Genomic DNA, 10,933 nt, shown 5'->3' with positions numbered 1-10,933 from the left:
GATGTCAACGCGCTGCGTATTGCTTAACATTCGCCAAACGTAAATAAACATGCATCCCGGAAGCAAAACAACGCGTCATCATGCATCAGATCAATACGTGTACCCTCCGTTCTTTGGTTAATTCGTTTTAAAACCAAATAAAAAAAAATATAAAAAACTGATTGGTTTTTTGTTTTATTAATTTAAAACCAAAAACAGGAAAATAAAAAAAAAACAAACAAGCAGCGTTTTTCTGTTTTAAAATTAAATTTGGTTCTGTTTGTGTGATATTATTTGGATATTTGCGAGAAAACTAGGACGAAAGCTTCATGTTTTAATATCACCACACAGAACGACCGACTGACGGACTTTTATTCTGCTGCGTTTGATAAAAAATGATCTTTTATTATGTTGTACACCTCACACTGATGGCAGAGGTGTACTTTGTGTGTCTGACGTTTCGTTAAAGAGTTATTGATGCTGGAAGTCCAAATTTGTGAATATCTGCCAACTTTACCGAACAGTGTTACGGTCCAAATAGTATCCAGATAAACTGGTGACTGGGCGGAGTTTTGCTCCTGGTCCAGACATAAAAAGAAGCAACGCATAAGTCACATTACTGGTGTATTTAAATGTTATTAATACATATATAAATCAAAACCAAAAAAATTGATGATACGTAAAACATGCACATAATAAGTGGAACCAGAGGTGGTGTAATAAATCTACTGGTGCTCCTTGTTTCTTATGACCAACTTCCGTGTGTGTTGACGGCGCTGTTAGCGGTATTTATAACGTGCAAAATATTTTTTTTTACTGCCCTCAAAAAAGCTGTAATTGTTTTTGCAAAAGTGTCAAATAGTAGAAGTTCTAACATCTATTGTTCCGCACACCAACCTCACAGTCGACAGTCAGTCACCAGTTTATTTGGATACTATTTGGATCGTAACACAGCGAAACAAAACAAACGTGAGCAGCTTTACATGAGCTAAAACATCCACAGACTGAATGAAAACATGAGCAGGACCAGAAAACTCAAAGAAGGAATGGTACACTGATTCAGATCCCACCCATTTCTGTCCAAATCACAGAGATGCCTTTTTGCATTGGATTAATATTATCACAGGACCTCGGAGTTCAGCAAAATATAGTAGGTATTTTGCAGGGGAATTTTTACTTTACAAATTACTGACATGGTTGATTCACACGGGATTAACATCACAGATATTCTCCGCAATTATTACAAATCGCATGTGGTCCCTGGGTAAAAACTAAAATTGAAGGACAAAACGTAGACTTTGTAACAACTGCCATAGCAACGACATCTGTGTTCTTTTCTTCACTCGCCCTACCAGTTTAAACAAGTATGACTGAACAGATTTAGATGATCTTTAAAGATGATTGTCGCCTAATTGGCCATGGTTAAACTTGTTCTGAAGTTTGAACCACTAAAGGTTATGTTTACATGGATAATACCGTAATTTGTGTCAGTTATGAATGTCAATGGGTGTGGATTAGGTAGAATTTTACTGCACTGCATTTTCAGGATAAAACCGTGGCACTTTTCAACACCATCAAAATATGTCCTCTTTGGAAGGAAAACTTAAAAAAAAAAAAACATTTAAACCATGAGGGAGGGACAACTTTGTATTTGGAAATGTAAGAAACATAACAGATGTGTGTACAATTCTGCAAATTACGAGCAACAACTCCAACTGGGAATAATATGTCAAAGATATTTAAGTTTGTGTCTATCCCATAGGACATAATGGGAAACATTTTCACTGCCATAACACAACAAAACTACTTGTACCTTCAATAAGTCCAATGCCTCATTGTGACAACATGGCATCAGCCAGAGATTGTTACAAAGACATTCATCCAGCAATATTTACAGTCTCTGAAGAATGTGTATTAACCCCGCTGAGTCTCAACTGTCACTTGTTCATATTGAAAATTTACAGTAAAGCAACAAAGTCACAACCGTGTGGGAATAGTTCTCTGCTTTCCACATGCTGTAGAGTTACTTCTGCCACGGAAGTGTTTGTCAAGTGTACGATGAAGTTCTGAGACCGTTGTGGCCTCCACAACTCTCAAATCCATCATTTGATCAACACACTTCCACGGTTAAATAAAATACTCCTTTTGGTTTTCAGAGGAGAGATTTGGAGGGTCCGTCGAGCTGCTGTAGCGAAACTCTGGCCTTTCGTCCTGCTTGACTTCCTTCCCTTCCTGCTTCCGATATGTGTCCTTTCTCTGGTAGAGGTACCTGGCTGTTATGGCCAGGCCCGTGAGGATCACAAAGATGACTACAGCTATGACACCTGCAACACAGAGGAGTTGGGAGACTCAAGGCTAGGATAGGCAATTTTATTTTATGATGCATTATTACAACAAGGAGCTTTTTGATTGTCATGATAAATATACTGCCCGACTATGAAATGTGATTAGATGAAGCCTTCTTTTCTCTGTTGGTCAGAAGTAGGAACAAAAGAATCAAAGTGTTCACTTGGTTCTTTTCATGAGATGTGACAAAAGTTCTCAGTTTTTATCCAGAGTAGAGTCCGCTTCTTTACTTTGGAGTCGAGTTGTGTGTTCAAACACGGCAAACTTTTTAGAGCAACAAATCCTTGAGTGGTTAAAGTGATCTAGGATTCACTAGTGTTGAGACAATATTGACATAAAGACTGAGATGAGCTTTTTTTGATTATTTGAAAACAAATCGTATTCCTTTTCTACAGTTTTCCATCTTCTATTTCCAATATACTTTCAACCTTTTCAGTCTTTGCTTGTCAAGCACCGCCAACAGAGCAGGGTTTAAGCTGAGTAACATCGTACAGCATCTGTCTATATCTTTGACCTGGGTGAACTCGAAAAGTGTAAGACAGATGGAAAGTTTGGTACCTCCAATCAGAGCCGAGTCAGTCCTGATGGCATTGACTAAAGGTTGATCTGAACCCACAGAACCAGACTTGTCTAAAGCAGAAACAGAAAGAGGAGAATGTGGAGATAGTGGCAAAAGCACAAAAGACCAGGGGGAAAACAAGAGACGTTCAAAATGAAAGAAAGAACAAAGCAGAAACCATGTACAGGTGGAGTAAAAAGAAAACAAGGAATAAGAGAAACATTTTCATCAGAAAAAAATAGTTAGGAAGAAAGCACAGAAAAGATCAAACACAGCATCAGAAATATGGTAGAAATAAGCCCAGAATAGAAACCTCCTGATGAACCGTAATTTGGGCTTCATATTAATTAGAGCATCAATCAGACAGGAGTCATTACTCCCAATAAATAGCAATAAATTAGTCCTTTATGAACTTGTATCTTTTTTTCTTAACAATAGACAGAAAGACAAAAGACGCACTATATTCATAGGAAACACCAAAGCAAGCAGAATTAGAGATTTGACATTTTAGGGAACTTTAGGAAATAACCATACCAATCACCGCTCAGAGCTCCTTTATTTCCAAAAAGTCATTAAAAACATAGGAAGCAGCAGCAGTTGTGCTTTGAATAAAAGTATCAGGCTTTATGAAATAAACCAAAGACAGTTTAATGAATCCCAGGTCCTTTTTGTTGTCCCACTGAGATGTTTTTGTGCGTCACATCATCTCAAATTTGCTGTTTTCGAGCCTTAATAAGAATAAAACAAATTATTTTAAGTTTGTTGGTAAAATGTGGTATAAACAATGAAGTGCTGCTTTTTCCATGCTGTGAATTCATGGTTCAGTGTTTAGTCTCAAAAAGCCACATTGGCAGACTCATTACTTGACTCCGCCCTCTCTTACCTGACAGGTGGTGTGTGTTCTCGCTCGCGTAGGGATTGGCTGACGAAGCAGAGCCACAGGTTGACAGTGTTAAAGGTCCTATGATGCTGACAGGGCTACTTTCAGGAAGGAACAGAGCTGCCTTCAGGGGGCTGCTGTTGTTAAATCGAACCACTGACAGACATCCAGTAAAACCCAGGGACGCCAACCGGGCCAGGTCTGGGTCCAAGCCATCAGTCTCTACAGAAACCAAGACAACAAGACGATGTATCAATAATGAGCAATGGTAGTGCACTACAAGTATTTTTTTAATCCAAAAATGTGTCTAAATAATTCCACATATTTTGTTTAGTTTCATTTGATTATATATTAGTTTGTTTTTACCAGCAAGGGTTGAATCTAACATGAATGCCAAACAAAACGAAGGCCACGGATTCCACCTGCATCAAAGGTTTTCTTTTGTAAGGAACGCGTGATTTTCTTTTTTTTAAACCATGTACGGTATAGTTGAAGGCTAATAGCTGCTTCTATATGTAGGGTTAAGTTTTAAACACGTGACTGGTTTAAAACTTTACCCTTTGCCCTAGGCAGGCCAGATACTATCGTACTGATAACATTTACCAAGGCCTTTTCTCAGAGGCTCCGTCATTGTTATGACTACCACTATCAGCAGCATACAAAACCCTGAGAGCACAGAACAACTACAGATTCATTGGAACACACACACTGAAAACCTCTGAATCCCAGACATCTGCCTAAAAACCCTTTGACCAAATAAACCCTGTGTCCGCATCTGACCAGCAATATACAACTTGACTCCGTCTCAATCAATTCAAAACCTCCACAACACAGAAGAAGATACATTGCGTTAAAAACCTTACATCGCACACGCCCCCGTCCTAAAATATTAACGAAGTCTTCAAAGTAGTGGTGCCTCATGCAGCAGTTTCAGTAACAGTGACCATCAGGCAGGATTTTTTCCACTGCTTAGATTTTCTCAGCTGCTGACTCGGCTAAAACAGATTTTTCACACTTTGAATGTCTTTCAGCAGCTTTATCACGTTGGTGTTAAAAGATGTTTCTTTTGGTGAACGTGTGACTCCTGTGGAAGTACGATTACTCATGTGGACCCTTTGGAAGGTGTTTGCAGATTTAATTTTGAAAACAAAGTGTGTTTCACGCAAAGTAGTTTTTTTTTCACTTGCGATTACGACCAAAATAATATCTCAGTGATATGAAAGTGAGGATGCATTAGGACAACGCTAAGAGCCAGGATCATACATTTTATTTCATCATCTGGGGGGGGTGGTGCTCTTGACGTAGATTAGCAACGACTACTGAGTTCCTACCAGATGGCCAAGCTCCCCACGTTAATTACCCCCCTTGATCCATCGGTCGATCACCTGCTTGATGCTACCCTCCCTTGTGAACAAGATTCCAAGATACTTGAACTGCACTTAAAGCTGCGTTCACACCGAACCCAACTTCAGCAACTCTGACAACTAAATTACATTCAAAATCAAAGTCAATTACGCAACGTCAAGTTGCATCAAGCGACCTCCCTTCAAGCGACGTGACTCGCGTGATTCCAGCCACTTTATCGCACATCCTGAGCTGCTGGAAGTTGCTCAAAGTTGAAAAATGTTAACTTTTCAAGTGTCTTCAAGTGACAACTCCCCTGGCTGTCACTGTCTGTAGAGGCGGATACTGTACACTTCTTCAACGCACTGGGGCCAAATCAAAGTGTCATGCTCCTTGACATAAGCCTTTAAAATTCTATGTATATTTTGAGTGAACTCATACTTTAGTAAGTCTGTAAGTTGATCATTTAAACCGTAAGTACAAGTGGCGCTGTCTATGATAAGTAGGGATGTAATGATTAATCGTAAGGCAGTTAAAAATCGATTCATAGGTATCACGGTTGATATCGATTTTCTGAAAATTGAATCGCAGTACTTTTTTTAAACAGCAGAGGGCGCTATATATCTCCTTCTCTTGTACAAATGCTGAGGCGGCGGGCAGAATCTGCTACTACTTTCATTCTGGCCGCCTTCTACTCTTCAATATGTTCATAAATGATTCCTTACCCCTTTAGCACCGAAAGAATATCTGTAATATTACGTGAACATCTGTAAAAGTCACGTTTTTTAGCTCTGTCTGCTAGCATAGCATCTCTTCTTCACTGCACAGAATATCTGCATGTCAACCGAGCACTGGGTTACCAGCGCACTCTGCTGGTCCAAACAAATATCTGACCTGAATACAGGGCAATGACTGTTTTTTTTTTTTTTTTTTAAAGTCCAATTGTTAAGGCACAAAATACATTTTCATTTGCACATTTAAAAAGAAAAATAACTATTATGCAGTTTTGCATTGTTTACTATAGAACCAGAATTTAAATTAATAGGCTTCTTCTTCATTTGTATTATTCTTTTATTGATTTCATTCAATATTTATTTTTAGTTAAATGGCATTGTTTTGAATAGTTTATCAAGGGATTCTTTTTACAATGAAAAGGAAAATAGAACAGTTTTTTAGTTTTTTCCCCCAAAAAAATAAAGGAATATTTTTCAATCATTATTTGTCTGCAGTCCCATTTTGTAAAATAAATTTTGAGAGAATCGTATCGTGAACCCAGTATCGTGAGTTGAGTGAATAGTTACATCCCTAATGGTAACTGGTATAAAAGTATGGCAAAGAGAAGAAGTGTGCAGCCCTCTTGATGCAGCAGCCCTCTCAGTACTGCCGCCGGCTCAGAAAACACATAGTATTCATACTATTCTCCAGTTGTCACGCCACTGGAGCAATGAAGTGATAAAGCAATGGAGCGACAAAAAAATGCAACAATGTTTAAGCGACTCATTATGGGTGACTTCAGCGACTGTAGGTCACGTTCAGCTTAAGGCTTAAGACCTCTCCTCTGACCTGTAGTTGGCAATCCTCCTTTTTTCAAATAAAAACAATAGTTTTAGGCTTGGTGGTACTGATTCTAATGTTGCGCATTCAAATTTACAGTTTAAAAGTTTACATCATTCAAGTCCTAGTGCATAGACTTTACCGATTATATGTAAAGCTAAGACCATAAAAACCTTCTAAATCTAAATCAAAATTGTATTCTAAGAAGGTCAGTTAAGAATCTCACAGCTCGTCCCTGACACACACATCTAGTCCGTCCTCTGGCCAATTAACAAACAGAAACAACCAGCTAATGAAGATCTCTTGCACACGCTCAGAACTCATAAATGCAGCGTTCAGGGTAGACTAATGTATTTTGTCATTGTTTAAAGTGGGAACCCTTTTAGCACTCCATTGATTTTAATGGATTGGGAAGTAATAAACCTGTAATTTACTTGCGATGCAGTTGAAATGCCATTTATCAATAGTGGATTTCAGTGTTTACTCAGCTCTGAACAGCAGACAGACGCAGACCAATAACAAACTATGCCGAGTCCAGAAGCCAAAACAAACAACAGACTCTCAACCATCCTCCATCACTGCAGACACACTGTCAATTCCTCTGCTCTGGCTTTGTATACGTCTCTGCAAGACAGATATGCGCTCTCATCACTATCTGTTCCTTTTTTAACACAGGTTCATCATTCACCTTTGCTCCTTCACAGTCAGGTAAACAGCAGCTGGGGGAGCCCACATTACCGGCGGTATGCATCTGCCTCACTGTCTGCTCAGATGATGGAGAGGTGACTGTGGTTTTCACATGAAACATCTGCATGTTGATGAGAGCAACGGGAAATATCAGCTGCCATGGAGCTGCTCTCAGTACTCTGCACTCCATCACCGTCCTCTACCTCTCAGTGTCTCCCTATATTCCTTCTGGGAACATTAGTTAAACTGATGGATGACAGAGGTAGAGGGAAAAGACAGGAAATCCACTTACGTGCTGACTTCTTGTCTCCTGATGTGATTTCACCTCCTAAGCTTTGACAGGAGATTCTCAGAATAACAAAAGAGGGTTACATTAACTGCTCCTACTCTGACTACTAACACTGCTTCATATAATTTATTATACAAGTAAGAAAAGTGGCTTAAATACATCATTATTATTTGCATGAAAGGTGAGCATGAGGTACTTTATCACACCCTACCAATGTGAGAAATACTCTGCTCAAGGCGCTAATTGTTGGAGAGGAAAAAGCAAACTATATACAGTATATGCTTCTTAAATGCCCTACTCTGAGTACATTTTGGAAAGAGGTTGAGAATGTCTTTGAACTACCGGTAAATGAAAACCTGAAAATGAAAAAACCTTTTGGGAATCAATTACTCATGAATGATAAACAAGGTGGATATCCCACTCTTTAATGTTTTGTGTGTTTACAGCCATGAAGCAGGTGACAAGGACATGGAAACAACAACATCTCACCCGAAATAAATCTTTGGTTGAGAACGGTAGAGCAAACTTTAGATGTGGGGAAAAATAACACTAAAAATGCGAGATAACCTGCAAAAAAATGAATAAAATTTACTCTGAAATAAGACTAAGTAGACAACACAATTACATAATTGCATCAAAAGATGTGACTAAAAGGCACTTACCCTTTTTATTTATCCCCCGTTTCCTTTTATGTTCTTTTTTTTTTTTTTTAAACTTTTGGTTTTTACATCATTATTTGACAAAGCATTTGTGTCCTTTTAAATACATTTAGTTTTAGTTTTTGATTATGAAACATCAAGGCTTTGTTACGGTTTAAGCTTTATTGAGCCTCTCTTAACTTCATGAACTGTTCGGTTAAACAATAAGGACAGTGAAAGCATCTGCCAATCTTTCTCTACACTTTCAATATAAACTTCAACACTAACGCCACAATCTCTAACAATGGCCTGGGGTGAAGGTTTGAACTCCTCAAAACTGGTCTGGTACTTAACTTCACACTTGAATAGACTTTTTTTTTTTTTTTATTCCCCTTTATGTATTTTTCTTTTAAATGCAATGTAATCAGAAAATTGTAATGCCCTCTTGCTGACTCTCAGCCCCTTCCTAAATCCACAACTCATATTTCAGTCGTTCTCTGAAAGAGCCGCTCAGCGAGAACATGAATAAGTCATACCAGAGCCAACTACTGTCGTCACTCCAACACTTTTACAGCTCCCTGTCCTCACACTGAGTGGATGAAACACGACACTAAAACACCGTGGAGTGGCGACTCTATAAAACAGGGATATATTAGGAGCGGGGTATTGGGAATAATTCTAGGCTAAATCAGAGGCTCCTAAACTTTGAGAGCTTAGAGCCCAAAATTTCAGGTACCCATATAACAATGGTAGTGGCATGCGAATTTAATTTAAACCTTTGACTTATATTATCTATAAAAAATTAAAAAAAATCAAGTCCACTTGAAGTTTAACAAGAAAGAACCTTGTCAAATACAATAAATGTGTTAATTTGATGCTCCCAAAGACACTTATTTATCACCATAAAGTGTGTGTAAATGTACACATGAAACAAAAAATGGTCAACAAGCTAAACATAATGAAATATTAACTCATTTTTTTCATCAAAGTGCTGTCAGAGGACCGTTTCAGTGTAAAATAAGACTGATTAACAAAACAATAACAATTAAAAAAACTGATCAGAATATTTACACCATGTATTTCATATTTTATGATATACAATTACAATATTATTGAAACACTGATACTTAAAGTAAATGCCATCAAAATCAAGAAGACATATTCATCAACATCCCCACCAGATTGGTTCTCATTATAACTCACAACCTTTTCCTAAATGTCCTAAATCTAAGAAATTAGATGTATACATAAGAAAATATTATCACATCAGAATATAAAATTACTAACTATCTGAAATGGTTTCAAAGAAAAGCTGTCCCCTTTGAAGCTACCTCGAACAGAGTAAAAAAAAAAAATGGCACAAGGGCAATAACTACGAAAAAAATAATTGCGCGCTTCTCATTTTCGAACTCCATCAAGGTATAGATACCCTGAAGCCACACATTGAATCTGGTTATTGTATCTTAAACAGTTTCTGAGAAAAGCTGTCCCCTTTAACTCGGACGAACAGACAGATGGAGCTCAAAACTATACCCCCCTTCCACACTTTGTGGTGGGGGATAATAATATTGGGGAATATAAACAAAACGGAACAGAAACGGAAACCGCTCCAAACTGCATCATTTGTAACGGATCAGAAGTGGTGCTCAGAATGCAAACCAAGCCAAACCGGATAAAATGATCACCTGCCATCCACCCATTCAGACCAAGTCCAGGACTAAACCAGTGTGTAAGCCCCCTTAATCTCCCCTCTCACCACCAACTACAAGAAAAAACCTCTCAATCACTGCTGTCATTGATGTCACACTTACCGTACACTTTGCCCAATACAAGTGACTTGATCGCATTAAACTCTGTGTCGGACGTCAGATTAAAGTGTTCTGTTGGTTTTTGGTCAATCTGAAAAACAGAAAACAAATCTTAACAGTTAATTTATTTCCTAAATAAACTGGATAACCTTAGTTCCAACACAAAATGGGTCATTTGCAGCTGAAGAGAAAGTGGTTTCTTGTGTTGTACATTTGAGTTATCACAGCACCCTGGCACAGTCTGAAACATGTCAAACCTGAAATATGACTGAGGATTATGACATGTCGTGCAGCGTAGCATGTAATAAACCTATGGGATCAGTGCAATCCCACAGTCTGCAGGAGGCACAGGGCTTTATTTTTCTGCTGCTGATGGACCCTGATGCACTGCTCTAAAGATCTAATGATTTGTTATCACTGAACCTAAAAGACCCCAAACATTGGACACTGAATGGTCCAGAGGACACAGCATAATAGAAGCCCAGAGTGAGTCGTTTTTCACCTAGACTCCTGATCAGAGGACAGCCGATCTTGGTGCCGGCACTTATAACACCGCAGAAACAGAACGCTGCTGGCCATCAAAGTGCAGCTGAGCAAAACTACTGCAGAAGCGAATGTGAAGTAACCCCAGTATTTTTGTTAAAAGTCCAATAACTCAAGGTGACAGAGAGCAGCAAAGTGAGATGCACCTCGTACTTCACTACAGCGGCAGAGGAGTGTATTAGAAGGACTTCTGCTTGGTCATAACCTTATGGTGTTAGAGAATGAAGAAGTCACAAATGATCTCCCTTTGTTTATTTACACACAGCATTAGCTCATGCAGAGAGCCTGTTACTGCTAGCAGAACCT

General features: G+C 38.6%; 1 protein-coding gene across 3 annotated transcripts in view; it reads right to left on the bottom strand.

The window, feature by feature from the left end:
* Positions 1–1,612: 1,612 nt before the first annotated feature.
* LOC114479192 (contactin-associated protein-like 4) overlaps positions 1,613–10,933 on the bottom strand; it is a 128,236-nt gene continuing 118,915 nt past the window's right edge. The window contains exons 21-24 of one of the 3 annotated variants that reach the window (XM_028472739.1): positions 10,088–10,175; positions 3,768–3,986; positions 2,884–2,955; positions 1,613–2,303 (exon numbers count right to left, since the gene is read on the bottom strand). In XM_028472739.1, coding sequence (XP_028328540.1) covers positions 2,107–2,303; positions 2,884–2,955; positions 3,768–3,986; positions 10,088–10,175 — 576 coding nt within the window. In that variant the 3' untranslated portion in view covers positions 1,613–2,106. Of the gene's footprint in view, positions 2,304–2,883; positions 2,956–3,501; positions 3,613–3,767; positions 3,987–10,087; positions 10,176–10,933 lie in introns of those variants that run through there. The other 2 variants (XM_028472740.1, XM_028472741.1) reach the window with 2 other exon arrangements.

The sequence above is a fragment of the Gouania willdenowi genome, chromosome 17, assembly GCF_900634775.1.
Source record: "Gouania willdenowi chromosome 17, fGouWil2.1, whole genome shotgun sequence".
Classification (NCBI taxonomy): Eukaryota; Metazoa; Chordata; class Actinopteri; order Blenniiformes; family Gobiesocidae; genus Gouania; species Gouania willdenowi.
The sequence above is the reverse complement of the archived record's forward strand: the minus strand, read 5'-3'. Positions and strand labels throughout refer to the sequence as shown.